The sequence below is a fragment of the Poeciliopsis prolifica genome, unplaced genomic scaffold, assembly GCF_027474105.1.
Source record: "Poeciliopsis prolifica strain line A6 unplaced genomic scaffold, Auburn_PproV2 SCAFFOLD027, whole genome shotgun sequence".
Lineage (NCBI taxonomy): Eukaryota > Metazoa > Chordata > Actinopteri > Cyprinodontiformes > Poeciliidae > Poeciliopsis > Poeciliopsis prolifica.
Window position 1 is genome coordinate 1,857,342 of NW_026562402.1, and position 16,739 is coordinate 1,874,080.

General features: G+C 38.7%; 1 protein-coding gene across 2 annotated transcripts in view; it reads right to left on the reverse strand.

Annotated features, from left to right (window-relative positions):
• Positions 1-2,698: 2,698 nt before the first annotated feature.
• LOC129371719 (plexin-B1-like) overlaps positions 2,699-16,739 on the reverse strand; it is a 67,772-nt gene continuing 53,731 nt past the window's right edge. Inside the window, exons 19-38 of one of the 2 annotated variants that reach the window (XM_055048481.1) lie at positions 16,525-16,698; positions 15,537-15,750; positions 15,207-15,446; positions 14,892-15,068; positions 13,988-14,136; positions 13,800-13,900; positions 13,500-13,717; positions 13,246-13,424; positions 13,084-13,150; positions 12,294-12,440; positions 11,850-12,024; positions 11,375-11,478; positions 10,599-10,683; positions 9,592-9,764; positions 7,459-7,619; positions 7,141-7,288; positions 6,465-6,529; positions 5,825-5,900; positions 5,647-5,721; positions 2,699-4,995 (exon numbers count right to left, since the gene is read on the reverse strand). In XM_055048481.1, coding sequence (XP_054904456.1) covers positions 4,891-4,995; positions 5,647-5,721; positions 5,825-5,900; positions 6,465-6,529; positions 7,141-7,288; positions 7,459-7,619; positions 9,592-9,764; positions 10,599-10,683; positions 11,375-11,478; positions 11,850-12,024; positions 12,294-12,440; positions 13,084-13,150; positions 13,246-13,424; positions 13,500-13,717; positions 13,800-13,900; positions 13,988-14,136; positions 14,892-15,068; positions 15,207-15,446; positions 15,537-15,750; positions 16,525-16,698 — 2,833 coding nt within the window. In that variant the 3' untranslated portion in view covers positions 2,699-4,890. Of the gene's footprint in view, positions 4,996-5,646; positions 5,722-5,824; positions 5,901-6,464; positions 6,530-7,140; positions 7,289-7,458; positions 7,620-9,591; positions 9,765-10,598; positions 10,684-11,374; positions 11,479-11,849; positions 12,025-12,293; positions 12,441-13,083; positions 13,151-13,245; positions 13,425-13,499; positions 13,718-13,799; positions 13,901-13,987; positions 14,137-14,891; positions 15,069-15,206; positions 15,450-15,536; positions 15,751-16,524; positions 16,699-16,739 lie in introns of both variants that reach the window. The other variant, XM_055048480.1, reaches the window with a different exon arrangement.

The window sequence follows — 16,739 nt, forward strand, 5'->3', positions numbered from 1 at the left end:
TGGATCTCAGTATCTCACCCGAAAGTTGTTGCTGAAGATGGAAACCTGGTTTCTAGCTGAGACAACAGCCAGATGACCGGAGCTTTCACCTCTGATGCCGCTGCAGATAAACAGAGCGGGAGAAGGTGGGGGCTAGGAGCAGCAGCCGGAGTCAGCACGATCCAAACATGGAAATGTCCAGCAGACACTGAACTCACCAACCACACCAAGCCTTCACCTGGTTGCTGCCAGGTTTCACTCCTTCCGTCTTTCCTGGCTGGATTTAAATGTGGGGAAAGTCACAGAGGAATGAGAGAGTGGGGGACAGCTGGCCAGTTTTTCTTCTTGCTCTGGTCTCACTGGAAGGTTGACCTTTGGGCTAAACGTGGCATCAAAGCAAAATCTCTGACCTCTCACACAAGATTAGGTATCACAATAAAGTCAGGAGGAAGAAGGTTGCAAAAATGCCAACGTTCCTTCTTGTTTCTGTTAGAATTTGTGGTATTTTCTATATTTTATGCCACATCCATTCAAATGAAGATTATAAAATGCTGTTGAGTAAAGAAAACTTATGTGAAAGTAAAATAATAGATGTTTCAAGCCACGGCAGGATTATATTTACATTACCTTAAAAATGCATCCTTACCTTTTGACTGAGAGAGCACCAATTGATCGGCCAAAATTTGGTAGATTGGTGACTGGCTGACATGTTCATATGAAACCGATCTTATCTACCTCTGCAAACGTCTGAAAATCAGCCACTGTCCCGTTTCCCACTGCTGTGAGAGAGGGCTGACTGACAGACCCGCCCACCAGGTCATGTCTGTATGTGTACCGTTAATAGTTGCTGTTGTCAATTTTTTTGAGATATTTAGTTTTAGACAAAAACAAAAAAATATGGATAAAAGATCTGTATTGGCCAAATTCAAATTCAGCAAGTGAGGCTTTATAGAAATTGGTGACTGGTAATCGGCTGGAAAACTGCAATTGGTGCGCCCCTTCTTCAGACCTTTTCACATTTCCTCATGTTATAACCATAAACCTCTGTGTATTTGAATGTGATTGGGTGTGTTAGACTAACAAATGCATTTTAGCTAACAAACAAGTTGCTGGCTGCGTTCTGCTGTGTGGCGAGAGATTTAATGAAACACAAACTGTCAGAAGAACAAAAACCAGTTTGTACTTGATACTATCAACACTTTAAAACAAGCAGGCACTTCATCACATTTTTAAATCTGTGTTGGTTACTCTTCAATAACTTGTAATAGAGTGATTCTGGGCATGTGGGTATATTTAAAGGAAAAGAAAAAAATAATAGCAAAAAATCAAATATTTGCAAACATTAAGGAACAGAAAGAGCAATAACTATCTGAGAAGTATAAATTATGTTTCTGCTGACCACTGCAGTTATCTTGACCCAATTTTTTACAACGTTTTGTTGACTATTATGAAATACAGAAAAAGAGCAAACTGGACAGGAACAATGCACAGTGGGAGATAACCAGGAACCACTCAATTAGTTAGAGCATTAACACGCTATAAGACTCAGTCTTATAGCTGCGCTTCAACAAATGTTAAGCACTTTGTCTTGCCTCATTGCTGAAAATGTGCTATATAAATAAAATTACCTTTGCTTTTACCTTCGTGATGTAGCATTTGATCAGTAAATATAGACAAAAATCTTTTTTTCAGGGGAAAGCAAAAGAAATGAGAAGATCCAGGAAGGTTTGAAAATGAGATTTTCCCTCTGGGCTGAAATATTGCAGCACCTCATTTTAATGCGGCAAAAATAAAAAGACTGAGTTGTTCTCCCTCAGCTGTTCCACTAGCACTGATAGTTCATTACTGTGTGCATTGTTGCTTTGCTATGAAAGTGCAACAGTTTCATTGTATAGTAAGTTTCTGTATCTGTTAGCCAATCACTTTCAGCGTTGATACCCAGAAACTTCATCATTTTAATCAGACACATTCAATCACCAGAAAAAAAAAAAAAAAAAAGAAATTTTCCTCACCATTAAGTCAGATGAACATTTTTCTATTTTAGGTCAATTAGCAAATAAAATACATGATTGCATTTTTGCCCTAAACACCGGAATAATTAGTGATTTTTTTCAAAATTAAAAATAATAAATAAATTTCCGTTAATTTCTGTCGTATTTATTATAATGGCATTTTAAGCTCGAGTTTGTAGGCCAGTTGGATGAAAAGCTCCTGACATCTGGGCTTTGTGATGGTCACTCCGAAACATTGACTTTGTTCTGCTAATCAACATCAATGGTGTCGTTGTTTCATACCATATTGATTACACTTTCATATGATCTCCACCTTAAAAATATAAAACAATTATACCAAAAGATAACTAAATAAAAAAGTACCACATACAATTGTTTGTAGATATCTGAAAGTTGTCCCCAACCTTGTTTGAAAACATCATGATCATATTACTAAAAAAATGCAATGTGATAAATCTCTTCTTTCTTGCCTCTAGTATTTTGGGAAACATCGTTTGTGTTCAGTATGAAACTAACTCGTTATATATTACATTAGCATAAAAATGTGCATTCCTAACACTTGGACTGCATCAGCCAACAATCATCCCACTCCACACAGTTCTTTACAATATGATTATTGCAAACTGATACTGTGATGACAATATTTACCATTTTAATACAGCATAAATCTACAACTGAGCTTCTTAAAGAAAAAGTGCAAACATATCTTCAACGTGTACATATGAATCACTTTATTGCATCAAATGAAGCTGTTGTTAGGCTCATCCTATCAGTTAGTCAGAGAAAGATTACTGGGTAACGATATGTATCTACAGAACACACATCAGAATTGCTTACACAATCTGCAGGCAACATTAATGTGCATGGTAAAAAAATGAAAAAGATTTTATGTACAAGGTAACTAACTGCTTGCAGCAATGGGAAATCATAATCTCCAACTACCTTATAATGTGGGAAAAAAGACAGGGATTCATCTGAAAAGCTGATTGTGACTTTGATTTTGACTTGATCCATTACGGTTCTCTCAGAGCAACAGCACACGGCACAGAACAGGACAGAGCTGATTCCCGACCACGAAAACAAGAATCTGAATTAGTGAGACGCGACAAACACAAGTTTGAAGCTCTGACAGTAAAAAAGACTAACAGGATAAGCAATAAAATAAATAAACAATAAATTAAAATTGAAAACGACAACTAAAAGCCTTCCAACATACAACGGAACATGTGGCATCGCGGAGCAGGAGGCACATCGTTTAAAATCCTACAGGTTGAATTATTCACAAGATAAAAAGCTTCGCTCTGCCACCAGACTGCTAAAACCTGACATCCACTTTGACAGCAACAACTGAAATGTTAACTAAAGAAAGAAAAAACAGCACAGCTGACATCAGTTCAGACATAGAAAACAACAGATGAGCTCTTTGATGTACAGTAGTAGCAAGTAGATGGGAAGTGGTTCGTTAAAATAAAAAAAAAAAAACCTCCCAACCAAAATACAACGGAAATTCATCGAAAAGAAGAACACAATGAATACAATTAGTGCAAGCAACTGAATGAAATTTTGCAAATGATGTAGAACAGATTTGCAAAAACACAGAGAATCAACTGTATTCATTATTTTCAAACTTCTACGGGATTTTAAAGATGTCAATATTTCCTTCTGCATCAACATATGAGCTTTGGGAAAATAAATCAGAGTGAACTGGAATATTAGTTAAGATGTTGACACTGCATATCAAACCAGTGTGTTGAGATGCACCAATCAGAGATTTTCAGCTGATTTTTGATCTCTGGATTTCTTTGTAAATAGTAAATTTATGTGTAAATTCTACATAGTGTGGATTCTTACTAAAACCTAACAAGATGGTTTTGCTCCTTCTCACAGTCTTGTTCTTTTATAGCATCTATAAAGTTGTGCATCTTCAGTCAGTAACAGTTAACACATCGAAGCGCGTTGCGAGTGTTTGAAACCTGTTCAGGTCTCAAACAGGGTGGTGCAAATGGAAATCATCTTCACCGCCTGTAAAAATGTGTCAGGATTTTTTTTACTTGTCTTTTTTCTATGTCAATTTGTTTCTGAGGAAAGTTCATCAGTCACAGCAGTTTTTTTTACAAATTTTGTGTTCTTCATTTTACTTATAAAGAACCCAATTTGTTCACTTATGTTTAGCAGTTCAAGCAACACAGATCATTACAAAAGTTACATCAACATTAGAGAAGATGACCCAAAATGTCGTCTTTTTGACAAAGTAAGGAAAACAAACCCACAGTCGTCCTTCCTGTAATGTAACCCAGGCAGCCATAGCAGACAGAAGTAAAAACAATGTGTGAAAAATCCAGAGGATTTTTAGTGTAAGACTTGGAAGAAGGGCTTAAAAAAGGGAGAAAAAGTCATTATGTGTGCATTCTGTGTGTAAGACTTGCAGAGAAAAATAAAAATGTCCCAACAGCGTCAACGTTCAGGGTAAAATGCACCTTTTGGAATAAAAAGTGAACCTTGATGGGTGGGAATGTTGCGCTCGATTTGTCCAGATACACAAAGCAAATGACGTTTTTCATGATGCATCTTTCCTTCCAAGAGTTAAATCCGAGGAGGAAAACCAATAATGCAAAATGTTTCGAAGTGTGCTTCATTCTTTTCACATTTGTCCCTCCTTGTTGAGGTGGTGTCCCTTTTCTCCCAGAGAGAAGACCACTTACATCCGTCAAGGCCAGTCTCTCTCTTCACGTAAAACCAGTCCTTCTGGCTACACCACAGTTCAGGTCACAATATTTCTTTGTCTTCTTTTGTATTTAGATAAAAATACAATTTTTTTGTCCAAGAGAGACCACGGACAGGTATTCCTAAAGATGCCCTCCCTTTATGAGTCGAGACAATATTTCCCCTGGTGCCGGGGTCATAGGTCTGTTACCTTGTTTTCAACGGCAGCAGCGATCTGCTGGAGTCTGTAACCGAGCTGCATCTTTTGAGCTGTGGCGTCCTCTTCCAAAGCTGTGATAATCTGACAAAAGAATCAAAGAGTCAATGAGAAAAACAGGCAAAAACAGATGGTGAACAAACCAGAACGCAGCAAGAAGTCACATTTTTACATAGTCTTCATTTATAAATTTGATTTATATAACCATGTATATATTTGATTTTTGCCTAGAGGACAAAAACTGTTTCGAAATAAATTCCAACCAACAATAACTTTAAAAAAATGTTAAAGAATTACTGAAAGACACTTAATCCCCGTTCAGAAATATGTTCTGCATCCTGGACAAGCCCTCAATAACTTTATGATCAGCCTAGTTAATCAATATATGAAACCTGATCAGTGCAGAGCTCCATGAACTAAAAAGCTTGCTGGCCTAACCCTCACACTTGAAAAAATAAATATTTATAGTATTTAGTGAAGCTAACGCTAAAATACCAGCCTCATCCTCAACAAGGTCAGATATGTTGGTGCACATCAACTTGTTTAGTTGAACTTCAGGATGTAAATTAATTGCTGCTCTGGTCACAAGACAGACAAACAACAATTTACTCTCATTGTGACTCTGAGCCAACTGGTGTTGATATCATCAAACCTTTACTCAAGTTGTCATACAGTGAAAATCTTACACTCGTCCATATGGAGTGCAGGGTAAGTCAGAAAGCTCCTGAAACTCACTTGATCATAGTATTTGTTGATGTACTTGTACAGCTCATGAAGAGCCACATGGCAGTTGACCTCAGCAGCATAATTCTGTTTTGGGACACAAAAACATATGAGAAGAAAAAACTGCAGTAGGTGTAAATATTTCAACTTAAACCATTTTAATGATTGGGCCTCCACAGTGATTACATACCCGGGAGAGTTCTGCAAGAGCCGAGTTCATCTCCTGGTCACTGGCAGAGATGGTCTGTTTGATGTCAGCATAGTATCTACAAAAAGAAGAAGAAAAGAGAAAAACAGAGTTCTGTTACAAGGAGGTGACTTGAAAATTACACTGACCATCATTTGCATTGACCATTTAAGAAAATTTGAGAAAATATCACTTGCATAATAATTTGGAACACGTTGTATATTGTCATATACACTGTTGTTATTGTTTTTTTTGTTTTTTTTCAAATACAGTTTGTTCCAAAAACCAGACAAATGCATATATGACAAGACCATAACAAGTAAAAAAAAATACAAGTGTCTATGCAATGGTTCTTAAACTGACCTCATAAGGTCAGTGAAAGCAGCTAATTTGTTGAACAGACTCCTGTTCAGTGAAGCTTTAACATATCACTAGCACTAGCGTAATCTGCATGGTTTAATGTGCAGCTGACAGTAGTAACTGTAGCAGTCTGCTTGCAGACTATCCATGCATGGCAGCCCTGCAGGCTTAGTCTACCTTCTGTCTGCCACTAACAGATGTCCTCAGCTTCACTCCCTCTTCTCTCCTCCGGAGAGTTTTACGTGCCTGCAGTCAGCAGGGCGACCGGCTGCCATATTCTTACCTCTCCACCATCTGTTTGTAACGTGGGATGTCTCTGGCATACAGCAACTTGTTGATTGGAGAATCCTGCACAATGAAGACACATGAAGTACTGACATGTCATGTTCAGTATGAGATAAATTAAAACATAATAACTGAGTTTCCTTTGTATGCACAAGATAGATTTTAGCCTCATTGCTAATTATTAAGCTGCACATTAACAAAGAACTTTGATCTCACTACATTGAGCTGGACTTTCATTACTCATTTCTTAGACAGGGTTAATTATATTTTTTATATTAAAACATTAAAATGTGGCAGATACTTTTGCAGTTCCCAGGATGGAACTGGAAACAGAAAGTAAGTCAGAAGGAAGAAGTTGGAAAGAAAGAATGAAAGGAGGAAAATCTGAAAGAGAGAGAACACTGTGAAGAAAGGAAAGACAGACAAAGATGAAAATGAAGAAAGAAAGAGGCAGAAAGAGAAAGAAATTGATGGATGGAGAAATGGTTAGATATACAAACAAATAGATAAAGAGACGGATGGCGAAAACGTGGATGGATGGCTGATTGGGTGGATGGATGAAGAAATGACTGAGACGACAGGATGGCAGCAGGAGGTGTGCGTGTGTGTGTGTCTGGGTGTGTGCGTGGGGGTGTGTGTGTGTGTGTTGTGAAGAGTGGCTCTGATATCCTCACCCTTCCCAGCTTGTGATCAGCGATGGTGCAGGAATCCATGAAGGTCTGGGCGATGACAGACAGAACGGCATCCACATGATCAGAGGTCTGCACGTCAAAGATGAACTGGGGGTTCTTCAGAATATTGATCCAGAACCGCAGCGGCAAGCTGAATGAAAACATGACGGGGATATAAAATAACCAAATATAACAGTAGAGAAAAATCTGTAGCAGTGAATATGAGTTATGAAATCTTTGTCAGTAATAAGAAAAAAGACTCCCTATAATCCGTGTGCAGCTCTGCCAACACAGCAGCAACATCCAGACCTGAGCTCCTACCTGTTAGTCTTCCAGATGTGGATGGTCTCTGGGTCTGTGATGTTGTGCTGCAGGGCCTGGTCATCCAGCAGGTCAAAGAAGTATTTGACAGCCAGAGGCACGGGACGGCTGGTGCTCAGGATGGCAGTGAATAAATCATCTACAAACTTCTGCAGAGTGCCCTGAGACAGTGCAGAGAAGGCAACGGTAAGAAATGGCTTTCAAAATAAAAGACAAGAGGCTGTCGTTGACAGGCAGCACCTTAAACTTCACAGCTGAAGGTTATCACACCTGAGGCCCTTTCAATTAAATTAAAACAAAGTTAATGAACATTAAGTAATTATTTGGATCAACAAAAATACACTATTGACTTATTTAGAGATTATTTGTAGAATTGGTTCTTGTAGTTCTTTAAATGAGTCCTATTCAGTACTTTTCAGGCTTGCTTAAGGATTTTTAAAGTTTTTTCCCATGTTTCTAAACTTTGAGCTTCTACATTTGTTACTTTAACCCTGCTCTGCTGTTTCTTTAACACTCAATATCTCAGTCAGATTAATGGTTTATTCTATGAAACTTGTCCAGGACTTAAAACAAATTAATAATTTATGTACCTTTTATTGTAAGATACATAGAACAAAAGTTATAGACTTTGTGGACTTTGTCTCCATCAAAGTAGTCTCCGGAACAGAACCAGGCTTCTTTACCAGATTGCTGAGCCTCTAAGTTCATGGTTCTGATGGTATTTGAAATCATTACTTTTCCCTCAAAAGTTTAATGTGCACAATTTATTCAAATATCTTCCCTGGACCTACCAATCATACAGAAAATAATCAAGTTGAACACAAAATAGACCCCACAAGGTGATTCCCAAGGAAAGGTTTTCTGAAAACCAGCCTCATAGCAGAAGATCAAATGAATCTATCACATCTTGTATCTCGTCAGATTTTTTATTCACAAGTGCTTGAAGTCAACGTCACACACTTTGCTGTCGTTTCTTCACTTAAATAAATAAACTAGGTAAGAAGTTGGCCAATTTCTAATCTCTGATTTTTATTGTTGACTTCTGACCTCCTTTTATTAATTTTAGCTGTAAAACATGTTTTTACAAATTAAAGTAAAGACAAAATGATTAAACTTTTAGCGTTAAGGACAGCTGGCATTAGAAAAACAAAAGTCTCTCTCTACATTTGAGAGGGTGTAGATGTTTGGCTGAACTTTAAGATTTCCAAAAAGATTGCTGGCATTTTTAAATCTGTGATGCTTTATGACAGACAGAAGTTGAAGGCCCAAACGCATAAAGCATAGCAACTTTGTTGGCTGCATTCAGCCTTCCTGTTGTCTGCCTCTCTCAGCATTTTTCTCTCTCTCAACCTGAATAAACTGCAGATATGTTTGAATACATATCAGTCAATAACGCTATAAAATTTGAAAATATCAGTGATGCACATTAATAAATGAACTGCCCTCTGCCCTGTGATAGGTTTATAACACACAATTCAGATTTTACTATTAGACATATTATAAATTTTATCTTACAGCCCACTTGGTCTCCAAGTTTGTCTGAAAGAGAACATTTAAAGGTAACCAATGCATTGGGTCACATGCATCATTAAAATGAATCTTTCACATGCTTTTAATAATGGAAACTCACATTAGTTCACAATGCATGGAGGTTTCAGTTTGGAAACAGAAAGCCACAGAGCCGTGGCTCATGAGGGCCACTGAGCTTCAGAAGAGTTAAATATGAAGGATGGTGTGAAAAATGCAAACGACAGAACTTTTTTTCTCTTTCTTTTAAATGGGAGCTCAATCTGAGCTTCCATTTAACCTCAAACATTACTGACATTTTATTGCATCATTAGGCTGGAGTGGAGCACGAGAACAAAGTCACACATTGATGAATCATTAAAGACTTCTGGGGAAGACTAATATTATATTATTGATGTTTAAGCGACTAATGCTGGTGGAGGTTAGAGTAGTGACATTTAAAGTGTTATTCCTGTCATGCTGCCGATGCACTTCAGACGACGTCCAATCATAGAACGTGTTTAAACAACTGCACTTGTTTCATTGGCAGTTTGAGCTCAAAACATGCAACCTGAGCTCCCACCAATCAGAAAGCGGATCTCATTTCTTCCCCCTGGGCCGCGTTACCTTCATGGACAGCAGCCGTGTGAGGTAGATCTCAGGAATGGCCTTGGCTCGTTCCCCTCCTTTCTCCCTCACGCTGCCCCGCCGGTGCTTCGGCAGCTCTGATTCGTCACTGGCTTTCACCAGGTGCCAGAGCCTCACCCCGCCCTCCTCCCCATCGTCCAACATCGGGGTCTCTGTAGGGCAATAGGGACTGCTGGGTCAGGAGGGCTGACACTCACTATTAAATACATTATCTCCGTGTCATCTGAAATATAATGTTGTGTGCTAATGATATATTATAACAGTATATAATAAAATTTTAAAGTATTCCTGCTTAAAAAACTGATATGAAATTTATAAAAAACATTTCACACTTTTTATTCTCATCACCTTTTTCTATATTTCCTTTACTATAAATCTGTAACTGATTTCAAAATACCTATTTATCAACTTTACAAAAAAAATCTGTTTTTACATTCTCAACCTCAAAACTCCAGTCTGTGTCCAAAGCTTCATGCAAAAAAAGCTCAAGAGCGACCCCCACTGGTTATTAAATTGTTAAAAACCAGTTAACTGCTCAGATTTTCTTATGCAGAAAAGAAATGTTATTAAAATTCCTCTTAGAAGTCAGGAAACTGCAAAAACTTGACTTTTTTATCATTTTAGTTGTATTTATTCAACTATTGAGAACAACTGAAACATTAGAAAAAGTCAGGACACTCTATTAGTAACTGGCCAAACCTCTAAAATGCTGAACGACCAAATCCTGCATGGCGGATGTGATACAGCTGTGCTTAACTTGACTTTTTCAGTTGGATTAGGTATGGGGGAGTAATCCAATTTATAATTCACAGAGAATTGCAATTTGTAAATCATATTTTACAGAAAGTCTTTGATTATTTCTATTACTTTTATTCCCCAGTATTGTTAAAATTGCTACTAAATATCTATTTTTCAAAATATGTTGGAAAACACAAACAATGTTGGAATATTGTTCTTGTCTGTATTCCTGTGTATTAGTGACTTACTTTCTCCAGGCATGTAGTCATGGCTGTCATGTAGGTGATGCTTGTTGTTCCTGGGAACGAGGGCCACGGTGGCTCCGTCAGGGACCTGCACAGGCATCGCAGTGGTTCAATGTTTTCCCCATGCACGCAAAAGAACACTCATCCACACACAAAGCTGTGCAAAAAGCATTTGCTCCCTCAGCATTTCTGAAGGTTAAAAAAACCTTCATGTTTTTCAACCATTTTAACATTAATGCCCACTGCCAAAAGCAGGGGGCAAGGAAAACACAGCATTAAACATTTTTGAAGAAACATTTGTGTTAAGCCTCTCTTTACTTTGATAATTATCCTGTGTTATTATTACTGGAATTATGATTTTCATGAACCAAATTTTCAGTGCCACCCTGGTTACTTTTATATTACTTATTTATTGGGGTGATTTTTACTTTTTTCATAAACACAAAAAAACAGAATACAATGCTGAAAAAAAAATAGTAAAAAGAAAAAAATAGAACAAAACTTGGTCGCTACATGCGGTGCGTTATGGGTGGAGCTACAGCATTGGGTGGATTTAAATGCATGTCACAATTTTCAGATTTTGTTGAAAAACATTCTAACAACCATTTGGGACTGTCCTTCAACTTCAATACTTTGTTAGGTTTTCACTAACAAATATGACTGAAATACATAAAGGTTTGCAGTTATAAACAAATGTGAAAAAAAGAAAATAAAAACACAGTCAAGGGGTTTAAATACTTCAGCAGGGCGCGGTAAGTAGTTTAGCGACATGCACTGACCTTGTAGTGTTGTAATGTGTTGAGGCGCTTCCAGGAGCCTTGAACTACTGATGTCAGGTCTTCATCTGACAGGATGAGATGACCTGCGACCCCGGCCCGCCACTCTGCAGGGGAGAAACGTTCACAAGTCATGTTTCTGCTGATTACTGAACATTTAAGACTTCCAGGTAAAGTGACAAAGTAAATAAGTTAACAAGGTCTGATGGAACTTGAACTACAGTTCATAATAAAGTATTGAGTATAACTTGAGTTACACAATGTAAAATATGACTTGACAAGCAAGCACTTCATTTAAAGTCGCCCCTTTAGGTGAAAGAGAGAAAAGCCTTCTGGATAATACCATGTACCATACAATATAATACCATATTATAATAATAATACCAGACAGTAAATAATTTAACATTTGCACAGAGCTCACAGCAGAATAACACGTTCAAACTTTGAAGGAAACTAGAGTTTGAAAATAAGCTCAGACCAAGATGTAGAGAGTCGATGTGTGGCCTCTGTGAAAACGACATCCCTTTCCAGGACTGCTCTAGAACCTTCTCCTTCACTTGGGTGATGGTGTCGCAGTCCAGAACCTTCGCCGGAACAGTCTGATTGGTGGTAGCTCCACCGGCGGCTGTGGCCGGCATCGCAACGTTCAGCGTCTGGATGAGTGATGAAACCAGTTAGAGACATGAGATCATCTCTTTAGGCTGCATTCATACCAGCGGTTTAGTCTACTTCAAACAAACCGTAGTTTGTTTCTTTCCTAAAAATCTCGTTCCATTTGTGCAGGTGTGACTACACAATCCAACTCTGATCTCTTTGCAATATAAATAATAAAAAAAACAAGGTATAGGACTATTTTTATTTCTATTAATAGAAATATTACATACATTTCCAAGGCAGGTGACACAATGGAGCTAATCCTCACCAGCGTGCGGTACTCCACGTCCTCCCGTAGCAGCCGGTTGTCATTGAGCGTATATTTGGCTTTTCCTGTCACGGCGTCCACAGGTCCTTTGTCCACCTGGTGTTTTATCGCTCTGAACAGCATGTAAAACGATTCCCCCGCTGATTCCTGGCCAAGCAGAAAGGATTTATTCACTTAGGAAATCCTCCAACACCAACTGTTCTCTGTCTCGGCAGCCAGGTCTGATTGGCTTCCCTTGATAACTACATTTGATTCACATCAAGTGAATCAAATTTCAGGTTTGTTTCAAGTTGCAGATGATCTGTGGAAGGGTTCCACATCTTGATTTACAGTGTTTAATGCAGTTAGAAAACATATTACAGTAGCTATTAAAAAATGTTATAAACAAAATCAAAGGTTGGACCAGAATCTGCTGGAACTGGATCCCGTTATTTATTTACTGGTATACATACATATTGGGATACTGACATAAATACATGCCATTTGAAAGCTAATCAGATGAAATCTAGTAAAAAAGAAAGACTTGAATGTGTTTGTTTAATTTACAAAAAAAAAAAAAAAAAAAACTTCAAGTAATCCAAATAATTAAAACATTTAATTTCAAGATAGGAATGAGAAGCAATCACTCACACACCTTACATCTGATTACTTTATCCAATAATCTCAACATCTGTTTCACTATTTAAAAAAATGGCAATGACTATATGGTGGCCATACAGACTTTTGTTTATCTTTCGCAGTTATTAAGCCCTTAATTAGTTATACAGTATAAATGTCCAGCAGGACATACCCTCAGAAAGGTGTAGAGACAAATGGACATCCAGTTTGTCAGCAGCTTCTCCACCACTGATTCTGTTCTGGAAAAGAAAGAAAAACAAAAAGTTCTCAGAGAAACTACAAGCAGGTGGGAGGAAAAAGATTACTTGCTTGCTTGTTGATAAGCAGGCCTCACCTTCTGAGCATGAGTTTGGGATTTTTGGCCACATATTGTTCCACCAGGTCATTGAGCAGTGTTTTCAGGATATCTGTGAAGTATTCCAGTTTACCATGCAGCGCCACCGTCAGCAGAGAGGCCACATAGGCCCGATCTCTGGGGGAAAACGTCCGCTGGACCTCTAGAGTGTGAATGAACTATGGGGGGAAACACGCAGGTGTGAAAACAACTGCTTTTTGTCTAATACTAGAGAAAATATTTGAATATTTTACCTTGGTGAGGAACAGTTTGCTGTTGAGCAGGTTGGACAGCTGGACCAGTCCCTGCTCCACCGTCTGTCTTCGGCTCTCCGGAACATCCAGATCTCGCCTCAGTGGCGACTCCTGGTGGCCTGGGAAGAAAATGCGCTCTGCGTACACCCGATAGTCGAGGAAGGGAATCCCTGAGCCCACCAAATCACTGGACATGTCCATCATTTCCGTCATCAGGTCTACAAAGCGAATGAGGAAGTCAGCTGGTTTGCTAACTTTCCTTTGAGGTGAGCAGAAGCTGAGAGGAGAAAACGGTACTACCTGTGAACTCCTTCTTGCAGCGGTCCCTGACGCTGGTCTCCAGGTTCTCCAGCTGGATCTGGACCTTTTTATAGTCTCTCATGGCCTGCTTGCTCTTCCTCCTGATGGAATCAAAAACAGAGCGCGGGTCACGCTGTGGTCAAGAAACAGTCAAAGTCTAATGCTGATTAGAGCATTTTCATGGTTACCTGTATATCAGCACTATGATGACCACAATAAGAGCCACGATGGAGGCTCCCACCCCGACCCCCACCTGAGCCTCCAGAGGAAACGTAGACTGGGCCTGGATGTCGTATTTCACTCGTCCCAGGGTGAAGTTCAGATTTCCCATTTTTACCTGAAAGCAACATTTACACAGATGTTTATATTTTCTCTGGTTTATCTAAAATACTAATCCCATTTTACTCATTTTTATTAACATTTCTGCTATTATTGCACATGTCTCTTTCTGCACTGAGGTACTGTATTGTGAATAGTGTGTTGTGTTTTTTAAGTTTAATACACATGCACATTATGCATGATGCAATAAAGTAATCCTAATACATATTATATCTGCAGCATTTGTATAACTGAAAGTAACAGTTACTTGATTGTGGTATAAAATGGCACATAACATTGCTCTTTAAGATACAAGTCAATGTAAAACCCTTCATCTTTTATTGGATGGAAGACAAAACAACATTTCTTTCCATATTCAGTTTGAAATTTTTAAACATAAATTCTATATTGTACACTTTTATGACTAAATATGAATCTTGCCTATGTTCGTAGGCTTGCAGTCGTGCAATACTCACTCCATTTTCAGAAGAGAGCTCTGAAATTCTTTTAAGCTGATTGGGATATTATTTTGTAACCTAACTCAACTTTAAATTTCTCCACAACTTCCTCTCTACCTGTATGCTGTTATTTTGTTTTCATCATGATGTTTATTCTCTAACAAACCTCAGGTCAGAAACAGAACAGCTGAATTCATTCTGAGAATGAATGACGCAGTCTCAAGGGTAGGCTCTCTCTACCAATGAGGCAACTTCTGAAGGTAGCCCAGTTCCCCTGGATAAGGTAAGATGTATATCCATTCTCTGTCTCACTCACAATGAACTCAGGCAGACTCTCCAGGCCGTCCTGCTTCCTATTGGCTGTGATGGAGGGCTGCGTAGCTGGTGGTTCACAGTACAGGTGATTGTGTGACAGAGTCTTCACCACACACAAGTCCCCTCCAATCCAGGCCTCCACCTCCTGCTTGTACATGGCCAGATCCAAGTTTTCTCCCTAAGAAACAGGAAGAGGAATGTTAACAGATTGACTTTTGTGAGCGGATTTGTGAGCATTAAAAACCCTATTAGTGCAACTAGTAGATGTAAGCAACAGATGTTTGTAGTAGTTGGAAGCAGATGTTGTGGGACTCGCCTCGACGGATATGACGCTACCGGGTTTGTGGTGGAACGGCTTGCTTGGGTCGTTCCTGTTCAACCTGAACAACTTGGGGTTGGGTTCGTAGCTGAACGTTTCACCACCCACAGTGCTGAAGTCAAAATGGAGGCTGTCCAAAAGGAAGTGAACTTTGACCCTGGCTTCTGTGGCCTCTGGACCCATAGCAGGAGTCGGACACAGGATGAGAGTTGCGTTGTGCACCTTGCAGTGGGATTCCTGCTAAAGGGGAGAAAAGGGAGTTTAAATTCTTTGAGCCTCTCCTTTAATGACACCGTAAGGTGAAGAGAGAAATCAGCTGAAACTGACATAGTTTGACATTTTTGCTTCTGGAACAATCCTCCTCCATCTCCTCAATGGACCCCGTTGGGTCTGTCCTCTGTTGAGGTGGACTTTAATCTTCTTCCCGACGCTCCTTCTCCGTCTCGGCGGCAGCACATCAGGCGGACTGAGGGTGACTCTCATTTTTGGCTCCTGGACCAAATCCAGGTTGTGGCCGTCGACTCTGATGATCCTCCCTCCGCTGGGAGGACACAATATTTTAACACAATAATATTCAAGCACTGTTAAAGCATTTTCATGGTAAGTTTTCAAACTTTCCTTCCAAAGACGACGGTAAAAATTGGATGATTTGAATTTTCTCTCACACACTAGTAGCATTTACAAATCAGATTGTATTTGGTAAGTCTAACTGATATATAACAGTAATTGAGTCTGATTTAACTTCAGACAGTGAGGAAAATTGTGAGTCTTTTTATTAGGTGTATGATAATATCCATTCTTTAGGCTTGTAGCGATAACAAATTTTACTTGGCAATAAATTGTCCCAGAACTTATTGCGATAAACTAATATTTGTTTGAGACAATTTTCAAGAAACATAATGGTAATAGCATAATAATGCAAGAGCACAATCTCAAAAATCTATAAATTTAAATTCTAATGAACATTTACATGACAAGAAGACATTTTAAATATTCAAGATAGATAAGCGAACAAATAAAAATAAGAAATAAAGTTATGAAGTCTCTGTAAACGAAATTGGAGCAGCTGAGACCAAAACACCAGACTGAAGTCTTTGGTCATCTATTGTTTGGTTGAAAGAGAGAAAAGAGAAAAATTATAAATCATGCAAATAGAAACTGTTGACCTTGTTTTGATTTATTATGCAATTGATTTATTGCTTATTGTATTTATCTAGAAATGACAAATACAATTAAAATAGACAGGTAAAGTAAATTATAATTAAAATCCTTCCCTTATCTTTTACAAACAGATAGAAATAGTGGAGCGCAGTACCCAAGGAAGCTTTTGGACGGCGCTGCCCTTGTGATGTTGGGGTTGGGGGTGTAATGATACGTGGACCCCTGCAGATGGCGCTCTGCTCCACCAAAGCGCACCGTGATGCCGTGCTCTCCTGTTTGGTTGCTGCCTCTGGTCAAACACTTGATCTGATCCTCCTGAATGTCGATCCTGAACATGACAGTTTTTCTTTCATTTCCTCCACAGTCACA